Below are 16,259 nucleotides of genomic sequence, written 5' to 3' on the forward strand. Positions count from 1 at the left end.
TTTTTAGGACTGGTCTTTAAAGTTTTATAGGTTTGTAGACGTCTTGCTGGGCCGGGTGATTGGACACTGCGTGGGTTGTGTTGGAGCGTATCGAGGGCCTTTATTTGTTGACGGCCGGCCGCGGCGGTAGGTGGTCGCGGTGGCTGGTGTCTGACCACTGACCAACCGCTGCGGTCGGCGGTCGCGTTGTCTGACCAACCGCTGCGGTCAGCGGTTCCGATGTAGGGTATCTGACACGTGCTTCTGTGGTCGTCCGTCGAGGTGTATGGTATCTGTCCGGTCTAAATAGTTGCTGTGCCTGACCACTAGCCAACGGCCGGCGCCCGTTAACGGCAGGCGATTGACCTAAAAGCCAGCCTCTGTGGTAGTTGGAGGTGACAGTCGCTGAATTGTCGGTCCCTGGTGACTGCTGTTGCCAGCCATATCTCGGCTAATTATTACCCAGTGGCCAACAGCCATGGTAATTCATGCATACATGGACAGTTATGGGCATAGTAGCAGAGTTGCTGGGCGGCTCTGCAAATCAACAGTTCGTAGCAGACGCCTCAGCCAGGAAGTCGTATTTGAGTGTGAATACCGCCAACTTTCTAAGGCCACCGCACATCTTCAGTGCCGTCTTTATCCGAAAGAGTTGCTGGCTTTTCCTGGCCACTTTATTTCCTGACATATCCAGTCGGTCCACTTGCTGCTATTGCTCTTGCTGTTGCTGCTGCTGTTGCTGCACTGCACTGCTCAGCACACCAGTCTTCACGTCATCGTTCATAACCCTAGCCTCGTCTCTCAGTCAATACCCACCTCCTGGCCACAGCCGTCCAAAGTCGGCGGCCGGCCACTCGTCGGCGTCGCTCCCGTATCGACAGGCTCGGTGTGCCGCCGCCGCCGCCGGCACCCGGTCATTGTTCACTGCGACTCGGCCTGACAGCATATAATGGCGCTCAGAAACGAACGGTGTCGGAGCGGCGGCGCCTTCGTCACCTGCGTCGCCAGGGTGTCATATAGCGCTCCAGCGGAGCGGATTTGATGCGTCAGCGTGACTGATGGTCACGTGTCCATAGATCCGTTTTGGTGACATTTCCGGGCGATTAGACGGCGGTCTCAAGTGGCGATGGGCTGCTATACCGTGTGGGCGTCTCCGGGGCGGCGGACGGAGCGCGTGTCGCCGCCACCGAGCTGGGGCCGACCGGCAAATGCTTATGAATGGCGGTGCTGGATTTCGGCAGGGCGCCGTCACGCGCCTGACGTGACCCAACTACAGGCGCGGCACGGCAGTCCGTAACGCTAACTTGGGCCCGCCGCGAGACTTATGACGCATTTGAAATGAGGCCTGAATTCGGCGGAGCTCTCGGACTACACCTTTTTAGCCGCGATTTAAAACAGTTGATCTCCATTTTAAAAAAGCTGATCTGTGATTTAAAACTGTTGAACTTGGGTTTAAAACACATGACTTCCGTTTTAAAAGAATTGAATACGATTTTAAAACAACTGACGACGATTTTAAAACAGTTGAATTTATTTTTAAAAGAACTGAACTGCATTTTAAAAAGCATGATAAGGCCGGTAACACTCCAGCTACACTTATAATGATAATAGCTAATAATATAACTAATAATTAACTATAACTAACACAATGCATTTTGTTGTCATGCAACCTTATCTAATACCTTGCCTTTTCTGTTGAAAGTGTAACTAATTTTTGTTTGCCGATGTGTTCTGATTATTGCTTTTTGCAACGTTTTTAAAGATAAAAAATCCCACTGCATTTATTGCAAGGCTATTCAGATAACATTGTCCGAGTGGTTTCACTGCTTAACAGTCGTTAGCTAACATAGAAATTATTCGAAAATATGTACACATGTAACTTTGCATAGAAAATCGTCATGCTTTTGTGACGCATCTATCTTTACATATCTTCGGGCATTCTACATGCAGCCGGTACACAGCATAGCTTATGCACCCAGCATAGCTTATGCAGCCGCCTGAGCTATTTCTTCTCTTACAGCAGTGACAGTTTTTTCATCATCGGTGACTAATCAAGTCACCGATACTGGGTGATGACATTGTCTAAAGTAGATACTTTACTTAAAGTAAATGCGAATATAATATGCCTTTTATAAAGTGAATGCAATACCTACTATGTAGAATCTATGTATATGTACAGTCGCTCGAACGTTGAGCCCAGTGACAAGTGACCCAAGTGACCTATACATGGCCTGGTGCCCTGGGGAGTGGCAGTCTTGCATATATACCGAACAGAAAAAGTGGAAAAATGGAAAGTCACGAGAACAACATTTTACATTTTGTATTTACTCGAACTCTTCCGGTTTGAAGAAGCAGTGCTTCATTCAATTCTAGCAGACGACGCAAAACGGGGGAGCATATAGCTATTATCATTACATATTAGTGTAGCTGGAGTGTTACCGACCCTATCATGCTTTTTAAAATGCAGTTCAGTTCTTTTAAAAATAAATTCAACTGTTTTAAAATCGTCGTCAGTTGTTTTAAAATCGTATTCAATTCTTTTAAAACGGAAGTCATGTGTTTTAAAACCCCGTTCAACAGTTTTAAATCACAGATCAGCTTTTTTAAAATGGAGTTCAACTGTTTTAAATCGCGGCTAAAAAGGTGTAGTCTGCTAAGGCAAATATGGATTTGTCGTGACGCTGGTGAAAAGTAAACTCTTATATCACCAGTGATATCAAATCACACTGAATTGCTATTTATCCTGCATTTCAGAGAGTGACTCATTAGCAGAACGCACTGACAGTAATATATGGTATGATGGAAGATGAACATTCAGTTTTGTGTCCGAATTCCGAGCGACGTCTTGCTCGAATGAGTATGTGTATAGGGGTGGCACACGGCCGAGTGGTTTCAGAACTTGGCCGGTGATTTAAGCGACTGGCCTTGGCTACTTTAGTCGACGTGATGCATGGGGGCATCCATGCTGGTCTGGATGCTTTGACAGATAAGACTGATATTCTCGTAGCACGCAAATTTCTACGAGGTAGTTAGTTATCAGTGGATGGAATGACCATAGGTCTCCAAGTTTGACGGGAATGGAACCAATATTCTTCCAAAGTAGACCAGGATGCTCTCGTTCTGATGACTCGCAGAAGTTACGAACAGATGAAATAGCCAGTCATCCCGCCTTCTATCCAAAGCATCAACCACCGATTTAGGACTATGTTGTGTCGTTGCATACATCCTTGCATTTCCAAGCTTGTAATGGAGCTGCATATGGCTGCATTTGCCTTACTGAGTCGCTTAACATTCTCTTAAGGCCGCCCCACACTGGACCTCGCATGCGGGTTGCGAGTTTTTGGGTTTTCGGGTTTCTTCAAAAGCAAATAATACAATCAAAGCTGAATGACCCACAGGCCACACTACCATCTAACAAGTGAGTCTGCATGCTTTCAGCTTGCGAGCCACCTTGCGTCGCATTTCAAAAGTTTATTTTGAGTCAACTTTCGATTTTCCTCGCTGCGAGGTCTGCGAGTTCTGCGAGGTTTGCGGGTTTTTCGTTGGAGTCGAATTTTGGTTCGTCGCGCTGGTATTGTGACAATATGTAATTTTCTGAAGGTGTGCCGGCTTTACTGCATTCATGAAGTTACCATAAGGGAACGGTCTAATCACTCTATGATTAGTATTATGCCCGCAAACTCAAAACCCGCAAACTCGCAACCTGCATGCGAGGTCCAGTGTGGGGCGGCCTTTACGGATGTTTATAAACATCTAAAATAAATCATATAAATCCATGAAAAGTTATCAGCAACAGTGTAGCAGAATATCACCAACGCTGACCAGCGAGAAGGTGACTTATTCTTTCTTTCTCTCTCTCTCTCTCTCTCTCTCTCTCTCTCTCTCTCTCTCTCTCTCTCTCTCTCTCTCTCTCTCTCTCTCTCTCTCTCCACAGCAGAACAGCTCGTCGGCGTCCTCGGGCGGCTGGCGCGAGGTGCTCGTGCCGCACATCGGCGGAGATGTGGTCGACGCGCACTGGCACCGTCAGTCGATCCCGCTGACAGGCCTGGCGCCGGCGGCCACCTATGACGTGCACGTGCAGGCGCGCAACCGGCACGGCTGGAGCGCCGTCTCCGACATGGTGCACTTCTCCACACTGGCTAAGGGAGAAGGTGGGTCGAGAGGGGATGAGGTGATGGTTAGGTGGAAATGGGATCAGAGCGGGAGGAGAGAGATGGGAGATGATAAGTAAGAGGTATATTGCAGGTTTGATAATTATTTCAGTGACAAATCGTTGTGTTTTCCGTTAAGCAATCACTTGCGGTAATAAATGCATACTTTCCTTGGCCCTCAGGTTATTCAAGCATGTGTGTTTTATGCAGCCAGTATCACTTTTTTAAAAGTAGTTACATAATAAACGTCTTTTGTAACGTCCCTAGCCACGTCCTTATTTTCCTAAAGCCACAGTCAATGCGGTGACGCTACGGGCGAGAATCAGCTGCCTGCAGCGGTAGGCTGGCCCGCCGTACACTTATGTACCGCGGCGCAGCCTGCCTTCCAGCTCTGTCTCAAAGCCGTCCGATCACTGAGCAACGCGTGCCGCTCCGCAATGCATCGCGATTCGCGACCATCGCGACCGACCAACGCGATGGTCGGTCTATTAACGCGCGCTTTCTTCAGTAAGCTCATAGCAGGTCGACGTGAAATGCAGCCCTTATCCTGCCGTATCTTCCAAACAGGAATTAACTACGTACATGATTTTTTTCTTCTCAATATACCTACCACAAGACTGTTTTAAATTCACGGACAAATGATAAATGCTGGAACTCCGACGGTGGCCATATCATTATTATCTAATGAACTTAAAACTTCAAACGCATACACTGTTATTTAAACCTAATGGACGGATGGACAAAATTTATTTTACTAGGTTTCCCCGGCCTAATCTGCGTCCCAATAATTGAGTCGATTATATTAATACCAATCTAACACCATACAAAAGGGAGGGGGAGGGCAGGATGCACTCCCCGGTGGGCTGAGGTTACGCGGGTGCGTGTTTCACGCACTTGGCCCTTAATGGTCAATTAACTAACGCCATTGTTTGCTGAATGGCGCACGGTAATCGGCACCTTTGTGTAACGGCCATGTGCTAGATTGCTTCATTATACGCTGGAATACGTACATTTGTCGCTTACTTCCATTATACACGCATATGCTTTAACAACGCCATATTTTGTGTGTGCGTGTTTCAGCTCTGGAGTCCAGGAGGTTCAATGCTGCGAGTCGCTCGTCGTCTAGCTTGCCGCCCGTCATTTTGACAGTGGCACTTCTGATTTCCAATGCATTCCAAGGTAAGCATAGGCAATTGCATCCCTCACTTTAGGTCGGAACCGGCAACCGCTGCTACTTGGCTATGACGCCTGACGGAAGCCGTGGAGAGACTACTTAGTGCTTATATAATGCTTCCAGACTCAAACTACCTTATTGTTAGTTTGCAGCTTGCAAGGTGCCATACTTTGTCCTCGGTGACCTCCACGTTCCGCTTCTGGGTAGCACTGCATTGTTCCTGGTTTCGCTGATTTGCGCGGTGAGTTCCTGCCACCTGACGTCGGTCGGAGCTTTGATGGCAGACGGAGTTAGGGTCCGGGTCACAAATCAGTTCGTGGTCTTTCGTTCGATGCTAGATGTGGTCCATCATTACCATCGCTGGTAACGACAGAATAGTTATTTTAATATGGTTGTCCAAATGACATCAAAATTTTGCTAGACCTTATTTGTTGATTGCTTTGAACGAACGTCTGTTTGTTTTTGACCGAGCTCGGAAAACATTTTTCAAAAGTCTGTATTTTAGTTTGAGGTGTTTGTATTTTACAGAAGCATACTTTCTGTTTTCTAAGCATTATTAGAAAATCAGAGCGTCTTCCAACAGCTAGGTACATGTATTGAACTAGCAGTAATGTTAGGGGTTGGAATATAACTGAGAAAAAAAAACGTTTACGTGAAAGCCGTTAACCCGGCAGGCGGTGGGCCTACCAGCCACCTTCCACGCGGTGGGGGGGGGGGCACTTTTTTGCCCCCCGTATCTCCGAAACTACTGGACGGATCCGAAAAATTCAAACGGCGTTCGATAGCCCTGTCAAATTTGTCGAAGGAAACCAAATTTCATTGACCTCGGGGTCACCGATGACGTCACAGGTCAGGTCAAAGATAAAATGTTTCACCGTTCACAGGGCTTGTAGGGAAAGCGCTATAACACCGAGTAAAACGTATTTTGTCGAAAATCAGCGATAAGGCGTCAGTTGTCCAGTACATATGTTGCTATTAGAGGTCACTGGTCATACCAGGTCAGGTCACAGGTCAGGTCACCAAAGGTCACCAAGGGTCACCACATGAGCCCAACTTTACTAAGGTTATGTGATGCATGTTTTATGGCCAGTTTTTCATTTCCAACTCAATGGTGTTGGTTATAAGAGCATCAGGTACGGTTTAGGTCACTTTCTGGTGGAGGTCAGGTCAAGGTCAGGTCAAAAAAGGTCAAATTTCAAAGTTGATATTTTTGCACAAAATGGGTATCGATTCGATGCAGCTCGTCACGGGGAGTCTAATGGTGGTCTTTGTTTTGCGCTACGAGGTCTAGAATTGCTAAAAATTGAGTTTGAAAATTTGACGTCATCAATTTTGAACAGTTTTTTCGCTATAACTTGGCCAAAAAACGAGGTATCGATCTCAAATTTGGTATGTAGATAGAAGGCGGTAGGGACTATCACAAATATTCCGGTTTTTTCGAAATTCAAAAAACTTTTTGGATTTTTTGGCTATTACATTCAAAAAATCTATTTTTTGATTTTTGGGGGTCAAAATCCAAAAAATTCGAAAAACCGAAATAGCAGTTTTGTAGCCCTTTTGATTCCACACCTTTTATGTCTAAAACATTTTTCTGTATCTCTAAAGCTGTAGGCCTGACAGCTCTTCCCGCGAAACCTTTTTTTGGGTCGAAAATGGCAAAAATGACGTCACTCTTACGTCATTAGCGGCCAACCTATCATAGCCTTTGGAAAAATTTTTGGTCACCATGTGCGCTAGCTGCTCCCGGGAGGGTACTGAAAGTTTGGTGACGATCGGCGCAGCGGTTCTCGAGATATATCGAAAAAAGTAAAGGGGGGGGGGCAAAAAATTGCCCCCCCCCCCACCGCCTGGAAGGTTAAACATAGTGCTTTTTTGCTAGAAAGCGAATGATAATTACATGACCATTTGTGCTTTTCTTGTTTTTCAGGTTTCAACTGGGTGTGATTCAAGATTCACGGTGTCTACCGCGAACCAATTCAGTGATGAGATCGCTGAAAAGCGGGACCGGCGTCTGCCGTTGACGCTGCCAGAACTGTGGCTGCTCTCAGCTCGCAGTGGGACGGGGATGTGCCAGAACTGCGCATAGCCGAGTGCCGGCACTGCCCAAAACATTGCAGATGTGCCACTTACGTGATTGTCGGCGGTAAAGCAGCTTCGAGCCTCACAAATTGATGGGCCAGGCTTTTCACTGTCCCGTGTAGAGACCATACTGAGTCGCGGAACTGCGGTGATGTGACAAACATTAAATCGCATTCAGCTTAGCATTGCAGTAAACGATCAGAGCCACTGCGTGCGAGACATTTGCCATCGTGAGGAGCTGGCTGCCACGTTAAATGTGTCGCGTGGCGCTGCGATTTAATTGCAGTGGTGTGACCGTCCTGATAAGCGTCCCGTCAGCCGCGTGACGAGGCCGTACTTCGCAGCAGGACGAGAAAGTGAGAGCCATAAACCCTCTGCCCGAGCTAGGACACTTGAGGACGCTGTTGGAACGTCTCACGGGGGCACTGCATATTTGTCTTTGATCATCGAATGTCTAGACTCTGAACAGGAATGTTGACGTGGATGCATGGAACAGGGACGCACAACGCATACTTCGGTTATAAATTCTTAGCTTTTTTCCTAAGATATTTTTTACATATACATTTATATTTGTGGTAAAAATAACATCATACAAAGTCCCTTTCATAAAAGTTTAGACGACAATTTTTCTTCAATAATTTTTTATTCTGCACTGTTTAAGACATTCTTACATCCATTTTTCGGTGAGTGCGATCGGAGTGCGCTAGAACCCATGAGCATTGTCTGTATAGAACTTGTCTGTATGCATTGTCTTCTAGAGTCCACCCGATATTATGTGACCGTGTGGTTTGGTGCGATATGACGGTGTATGAATGATGAACTTAAAATTATCCACCCACAGAGTGATTTATATGGGATCGGTGAATCGCGAGTTCATCGCCCAATGTCCAGCAGCTATTTCTCTTCTGTTTTCACAAGCATTTATGGAAGGCAGCCCGGGGCTGTCCGCGAGTAAATATTATCGATTGCTTTACTCTGACAGTCACGCTATGCTCGCTAGTTTTGGTGTGCTTCACCGGATTGGCCATGCAGGAATACGTACGGCCCCAGCCATTGCTGAAGACAACTACATGTAGTTTGGTATCATGGCCTTTGAGCAAACCTATAAATCGGAGGCCGCTGACAAATGTTAAGTAATGTGTCATCATTAAACGCTGCCGGAACTGTTAACTGCGGCTATGTGTGTCAATGTGAGCCGCCGAGCGTGCAAACCAGGCACCTTGTGCCGTGGCTGTGCTGTCTCCATTGTCATCATTCGGGCGGCTTCAGTTGAGCCAAATGACGTTAAGCACTATATGTCCTGGCTGCTTGTATTTGAGCAATACTAATGTTTCGAAATGATATGTGTACAATTGTACTTTAAGTGACCCAGTTTCCACACAGACACTTTTAACACGAATTAGTAGCACGCGGATAGGACTAGTCAATAGAGCGCTAAACATTATGTGCAATTAAGAAGCTTAGACGCATCGATCAACTCGCAGTGTGACTTGTGGGGCTAGCCCATTTTCAACTTTTGGTTGTAAAAAGCTGATTGAGGAAATTCCTACATAACGAGAGTTCGTTTTTTATCCGATGATGATTGGGTTTTGTGGCGTGTCCAGCCTCTGTCGGCGTGTCCTCATGAGGTTTATATGACGCCATTTTTATCTGACTTATTCCATCTAGCTAAGTAAGAATATCATTTTGCCAGAGCATATCAAGAGCCTAGATGCACTTTGATACATTGCGAAGAATTAAATTTAAGTGACACAAATAAACAACGTAATTATTCGGCTCCGTGAAGTCGCCTCGCGAGGGCCACTGGTTTTTCCGGTCGATTGAGCTGGGGCGTTAGCAGCGGCGCTGCGTCCCCGGGTGCCGTTCATCGCCTATTGTCGACCGGCAGTAACCGAGCCCGGTCCCCCGCGTAATGACCGGGCATGACCGAGCAATGACGGGCGATCGGCACCGCGACGCCCCGCTGATGACACGGCGCCGTGCCGCCGGCAAATAAATCACACCCAACGTCAGCTAAGCGCTTTTAATTACGCCAAATGGTTCCAAACAGTGGCGCAAAGCACGTCTATGCACGGGAGCGCGGCATTTCGAATTAATATGTCATCATAACCAGCTATTAGGTGGCTCGGGCGGGCGGCGGCGACCACAGTTTGAGTAGCGTTTGTCCACCCCGTGCGACACGCAGTGGGAGCTAATGATCTCCTGGCCGGACCTGACGGCGCCGCGCCTCCGCGACCAGGGCCTCGTTTCATAAAAGGAATTACTTACGGCGTTCCGTCAATTATGCCAGATTTGGCGTATTTGATGCCAATTCGGTTTCATAAAGCCGGAGACCGGAGTAATTCACGCCATCGAAAGTACGGAGCTTCATTTACGGCAAATGCTCGATTCCGGACCAATTGATGCCATTTGGGTTTCATAAAACGACGTAATTAACGCCAAATATTTTATCAAGCTCTTGATATCAGTGGTGTAAACTACGCACAAAAATGTTGCGTGATTTTGAATTAATGTGAAGATTCGAAGCTAATTTTTAATATATTTTATAATGTTGAGCCCGGTGAGGAAGAAAGAACAGCCAAAATGAGAAAAAGAAACTGCAAATCCTCTGTACCAGTCGCTTTTTGTGGCCACTATCGGAATTTTGTTTATTCGCCGCGCCGCGCCACTTTCGTAGTTAGACACTTCTGCTTATCTGGCTTTCTGCTGTTTTTAATATATTGTTTTAATAAAGGATTGTCATCAATTTCAATTTTGTTTTTTTCATAAATAATTTTTAAGATTTAAATTCTTCATAATTGTTTTATAAATTCTCGTAAAAAATAAGTGTTGACATGAAATTGTAATTTGTAGGACGCTTGATAAATTACGGTAACTACGCAAATGTGCTTAGTTACGGAGGTGTAAACAATTCCAGTTGTGGCTTTGTGAAACGGATTTATTTGCGCTCCGTAGTTTGAAAGGGTGTGAATTACGGAAAGGTGTAAGTTACGGCAGAGTTTTATGAAACGAGGCCCAGGACACAGAGGTCGATAAAATGCTTGGAGTTGCTCCAACGAACATCTTAGTCCCATCACTGTCTCCAACTTAGCCCTCGCCTGGAGGGAGGGGGGGATGCAGCCTCCCTAAGTTTTTTTTTTCGCGAATAGCGTAAAAGGTGGTGTCGCGTAGCGCCGCAAAATTTGGCACAACGTCTGGGAATGAGCCTTTTGCCACATATCCTGAAAATTTCAGGTGTCAGTCATTTCAGGACAGGACACCTGGGCCTCGTTTCATAAAAGGAATTACTTACGGTGTTCCGTCAATTATGCCAGATTTGGCGTATTTGATGCCAATTCGGTTTCATAAAGCCGGAGACCGGAGTAATTCACGCCATCGAAATTACGGAGCTTCATTTACGGCAAATGCTCGATTCCGGACCAATTGATGCCATTTGGGTTTCATAAAACGACGTAATTAACGCCAAATATTTTATCATGTTCTTGATATCAGTGGTGTAAACTACGCAAAAAAATGTTGCGTGAATTTGAATCAATGTTGAGATTCGAAGCCAATTTTTAATCCCTCTTATCATGTTGAGCCCGAGAGGAAGAAAGAACAGCCGGAAGGCGAAAAAGGAACTGCAAATCTTCTGTACCAGTCGCTTTTTTGTGGCCACTATCGGAATTTTGTTTATTCGCCGCGCCGCGCCACTTTCGTAGTTAAGCACTTCTGCTTAGCTGACTTTCTGCTGTTTTCATTAAATTGATTTAATAAAGGATGGTCAGCAAAATCATATTGTTTTTTTTCATAAATATTTTTTTAAATATTTAAAATCAACACAACTGTTTTATAATTTCTCGTAAAGAAATAAGTTTTGACATGAAATTGTAATTTGTAGGACGCTTGATAAATTACGGCAACTACGCAACTGTGCTTAGTTACGGAGGTGTAAACAATTCCAGTTGTGACTTTATGAAACGGCTTCATTTGCGCTCCGTAGTTTGAAAGGGTGTGAATTACGGAAAGGTGTAAGTTACGGCAGAGTTTTATGAAACGAGGCCCAGGTCACAAAAACCGGTACAAATCGGTACAAGGTCAGGTTAAAATTGGGCATACGAGTATGGAGCGGAAACCGAATGAAGAGCTTTTCGACGTGAGTGCCGTGGAACGTAGCGCTACCAAATATCAGACACAATTTGAAGCATTCATTTGACACGTGTCCTGGGAGCACTGAGCTCCGGTGACCTCAGGTCAAATCCCAAGGTAAAAAACCGGTACATTGTCAAAATGCCTGCGAAAAACACTATTTCTTTCCATAAAATCTAGAGTTGTTCATCGATGTATTCCAACTTTCAGGATATGCTAAGCTCACCGCATACCATCACATGCATCCCGTTTTTTCCGATTCGGTTGACCTGAGGTCATCTAGAGGTCATGACGAAGTCTAAATAAATTTTCCCGAATGGCTCCAACTGTGAAAACTTGAGAGACATATGCTCGATTTCAACGTTTGTGTGTTGTGAATTGTGATGCCTTAGTATTCATCAAGTTGGTGTTTGCATGCTGCAAGAACACTAAATCGGGTCAACTGGGGTCGACTGAGGTCAAACTACGGTTTTACTAATGACTTGGCACACCATGGCTAGAGCATTACGCTAGGCTAGAAATGATGTCATTGCATTCCTTGTGATCCGCCGAGTAGAATGAATTGCGATATGAAAAAAGTAATTAGGGAAAATCGTTTACCCTCTTTTAGAAAAATATTCATTTATAGGTACCAGCCCCCCACAAAAAATCCCCTAAAGTATTGGCCTAAAGTCACCAACGTTGCACAAGGACGAGATTCACTATGGGCCCACCTACCCTGTGAATTTGGTGTCTTACCTACAGTGTCATAGGAGCCAATCGCCAGGGGGGAGGGGTCGTATCAACCCTTTCCCTCACAGTCCGCGTTATGAAAAAGGCCCTCGCAGCTGGCGAGAGTAGAGATTGAGAGTAAAGAGAGCTAGAGCTTCGCAGAAAAAACGAGCCTGTTGCCCGTGACGAGAGGAAGCCGATGATACCCGATTTTAAGGTCCTAGGTCATTAGTTGATGTCATTGACTTAGATTAGTTGATTAGTCAATGACTCAATGTCGGGAATATCGGGACCTGTCAGAAAGTGTGGCTGCTAAAGGGTTTTTCGGGGTGCTGATCACGAATATCGTGTTAGTTCTGATCACAAATGATGTCTTCAAGCATTTTGACCAGGTCGGGTCAGGTCAGGTCAGGTCAACCAGTAGGCGTCGTGACGGGTATTCGTAGTACGTGTCAACCGCCTCTCACAGCTTCGTAACATGTTACAAAGGCACTAAAACTACTTTGTAGATGTTCAAATGGATGCTAAATTCGAATTCAGCTCCAAAAACTAGCCTAGAAACATGTACAGCTCGAAAAAGTGAACCGAGGTCACCAAAGGTCAATGACCTGACCTGACCTTCAGGTGACCTTGACATGTACCCAAATGCATGGGAGCAGCATCAAATCTCATGTTTCAGCGTTTGAAACCACGAGAAGCTTGCAAACGCGCGGCTAATGTGAGCCGACATACGCCGAATCGCGATTCCGGCCAAACACGGCCTCGAGAAATAGGTCACAGGTCAAAGGTCACTTGGGTCAGGGTCATGAAATTTTCAGGGTAGGTGTAAAATTGATCAACTCGAGGCTACTGAAAGTTTCGTCGCGCTCGGCCGCTTTTTGCGCGAGTTATTTGCGAAAAACCATGGGGGGAGGGGTGGGTCCATCCGATCCCCCCTACACATGCGAGGGTTAAGATACCCTGAGGCTGAAAAACTTGTACTTTGATTTTCAGGTCAAGGCCAGGTCATCACAACAGAAAGCATAACCCTCGCCGGCCGAGGGGGGGGGTGCCGCCCCCCCTAGGGTTTTTTTTTTCGCGATAGCTCCGAACACGCTGGCGATAGAGAGCTGAAACTTGGCATACCTGACCTTTGATCCAAGTCGCATCTTCTGACACCAACCGCATTTTTGGGTCAGGTCAGGTCACTGACCTATGACGTCATAAGTGAACCTCTGCACGGTCTTCAGATGTCGCAACTTCGCAACGCTCTCACTGCCAGAGGAGATGTCACAGGGAAATGAAACTTGCAGGATCTAGTATCCATTATGAGTCTCACAACTTGTATATCTCGGATTTTTCCTAAAGGTCATATGAGGTCAGGTCATTTTCGTGACCTCATCATTATAAGTCAATGGGGGAAAATGAAAACTGCTATTCTGGCGCCGGGAACGATCTCCAACTATCTCAAGCACACAGAATCGTGATTTGATGCACTCCTTGCAAGGTCAGGTGCGTCACTTTTGCAATGTTGACCTTCCGTGACGTCATTTATGACGTCATCAAGGTCATATTAGTTTTTCGTCAATAACTCCCGATCAAATTGAGCTAGCGAGTCGAGAAAGGCACCAATGGACTCAGGAAGACCTCCCGAATCGAATGATATGCGACATGACCTCTTTCGACCAATTTCGTGACCTGGGGGTGCTGACCTGACCTTGACCTGAGGTCAACACCCTAAGTTGACCTGACCCAAACAAAAAGTATATCGTTCCACGCGCCTGAGCGAGGCGAACACGATGCTGCCAAAATCGCGGCTCTGCGGCCGTTTTTTGCGAAGTTATTCACCAAAAACTGAACCGTACCCTGGGGCACTTGACCTGACCTCAGAGGTCACCGGTTGACCTAGGACCTTAAAATCGGGTACCAATCTCTGCGTCTCGTAACGGTGCACACGCTCGTTTTTTCCGCGACGCGCTAGCTCCACCAGTGGCGAAACGGCGAGGGGGGGTCTTACCCGCCCCCCCCCCCCTCGGCCGGGGCGTATGTAGAAAACCAATAGGTCCGGCGAGGGTTAAATCATGACTCGGTCACGGGTCACATGTCACATGTTTCGTGACCTATATGGTTCATTCAGGCCATAGATTTTGAAATAAGTATCGTTTGTGTCATTGGAGGTCATCTTCAGCTTAATAGGTATAGCTGAGGTCAGGTCACTTTCGGGTCAAAAAGGTCAAATTTTAAAGTTGAAAATTTTCAACAAAAAGGATGTCTATTGGATGCTATTTAAGCTCAGTAACTCGCTGGTACTTTTTATATTAGTGTACGATGTAAAAAACGTACGAAAAAAACGTACGATTTGAAAAGTTAATTATAGTGAAGTTTTGACTATGACGCGTATACCTTAGCTATTTTCAACGATATCGGGCTAAAACTTTATAGTGCCATGTTACATAGGCACCACAATTACTTCCTAAATGTTCGAATGGACGCTTCATTCGAAATCAGCTCCAAAAACTACCTTACAGGCATGTACACCCTGAAAAGTCATCTAAGGTCATCTAAGGTGAATGACTTTGACCTGACCTTCAAGTGACCTTTGGAGCCACTATTATGCATGGCACAAACAACATCTTATATGTTACAACGTTAATAGCTACAAAAAGACAGAAAACACACGGAATATGTGTGCTGACATATGCGCTAATCTCGATTCCGGCCTGAATAATCTGAAGAAGCAGGTGACTGGTCAAAGGTCATTTGGGTCTGGTCATGAAATATTTATGGTATGTACAACTACAAAATGAATTCACTTGTAGATGTTGTAAGTTTTGTCGCGATCAGCCACTGGTTGCGCGAGTTATTCGCGAAAAAACGAGGGGGGCTTTCGACACACCCCTCAAGCCCCACCTCACTAAGTGCGAGGGTTAATTTAGCCGTGATTAATTCCTAAATGATGGTGTCGTTTCGACCAAGATATCTACTTGGGTACCGAAACGTTCTGGAGCAGCATACAAACATCAACACTACACTAACTTGCATATGACCACCATTAGAAAACACAACAATGCAAGAATGCACGTATACAACCAACGATAATTTAAACGTCCTTCTTACCTGATGGTTGTGTCCCAGACTGAATTGGCCAGTGCCCAACAATGCCGACGCCAGCATTTTTTTCCGAATAGGCCGGTCCTTATGTAATCCTTCCGTGTGTTTCTTCAGGCTCTCTTTGAGACTATGAAAAGTACGACCAGTACCTATTGGTACTCACACCTTTCCTTTGAATTAGACGGATAAACAGGCGCCATGCCTATAAATTTGCCCAAGCAAATGATATGCTAGATGAACAATGCATGCACAACTGTCTAATCACTGCCATCCGCCCCGTCGGCACACCAGTATCTCCTCACCTTCTCCCCACACGGCCTTGACTCCCCAACTCACACCATCACACTACTGCATACGGTGGCCGGTCACACGGTGGATCTGAATGCCTACGTTCTCATTCTAAAATCTGAAACAACTAACGATTATCATCAGCGTAGAAATGTTGAAATTTAGCATTTTAAAGCTTTTATTTTAAAAGTTTATAAGTGTGTTTTAACGCACTTGTCCTTATTGATTGAGAAAAGAGCGCACTTTTGATCGTATTACCTAATACGAAGTAACGCAATCGAAGTGTGATTCCGGTCCACTGTGCGTTTTCAGGCGCGCTCGATAAAACACCCAGGCCTGGAGAAAGTTGGAAGGGTGATTTTCTGATCCTCCTTACCACAAAATGACCCTAAGCGAAAAAATGCCCGCGGGGCGCTGCCAACGTGTGCCAGCGGCGCTGCTAGTAAGGGCGAAAATCAATGTATGTGTATGCGGAGCACACCCTTAGCGCTACGATGGCTCCTTGGAGACACCTGGAGAAACCTCTGCCGGCAGAAGGGTCAGGTCCCTCGCAGACGGCGCGGCACGGCGGGAGCTCAGCGGGTGGCCTAGCCGGAAAGAGGATAAAAATAGCCGACTGGCGCGACCCAGCGAGGGGTGACCGAAGGGTGATCATGAGT

The 16,259-nt window shown here is 46.0% G+C and overlaps 1 protein-coding gene across 2 annotated transcripts in view; it reads left to right on the forward strand.

Annotated features, from left to right (window-relative positions):
* LOC122386805 (protein amalgam-like) overlaps positions 1–8,724 on the forward strand; it is a 40,883-nt gene extending 32,159 nt beyond the window's left edge. Inside the window, exons 9-11 of one of the 2 annotated variants that reach the window (XM_043376434.1) lie at positions 3,914–4,130; positions 5,211–5,309; positions 7,232–8,724. In XM_043376434.1, coding sequence (XP_043232369.1) covers positions 3,914–4,130; positions 5,211–5,309; positions 7,232–7,248 — 333 coding nt within the window. In that variant the 3' untranslated portion in view covers positions 7,249–8,724. The remainder of the gene's footprint in view (positions 1–3,913; positions 4,131–5,210; positions 5,310–7,231) is intronic. The other variant, XM_043376436.1, reaches the window with a different exon arrangement.
* The last annotated feature ends 7,535 nt before the right edge of the window (positions 8,725–16,259 follow it).

This window comes from Amphibalanus amphitrite, unplaced genomic scaffold (assembly GCF_019059575.1).
Source record: "Amphibalanus amphitrite isolate SeventyFive unplaced genomic scaffold, NRLGWU_Aamphi_draft 000263F_arrow, whole genome shotgun sequence".
Classification (NCBI taxonomy): domain Eukaryota; kingdom Metazoa; phylum Arthropoda; class Thecostraca; order Balanomorpha; family Balanidae; genus Amphibalanus; species Amphibalanus amphitrite.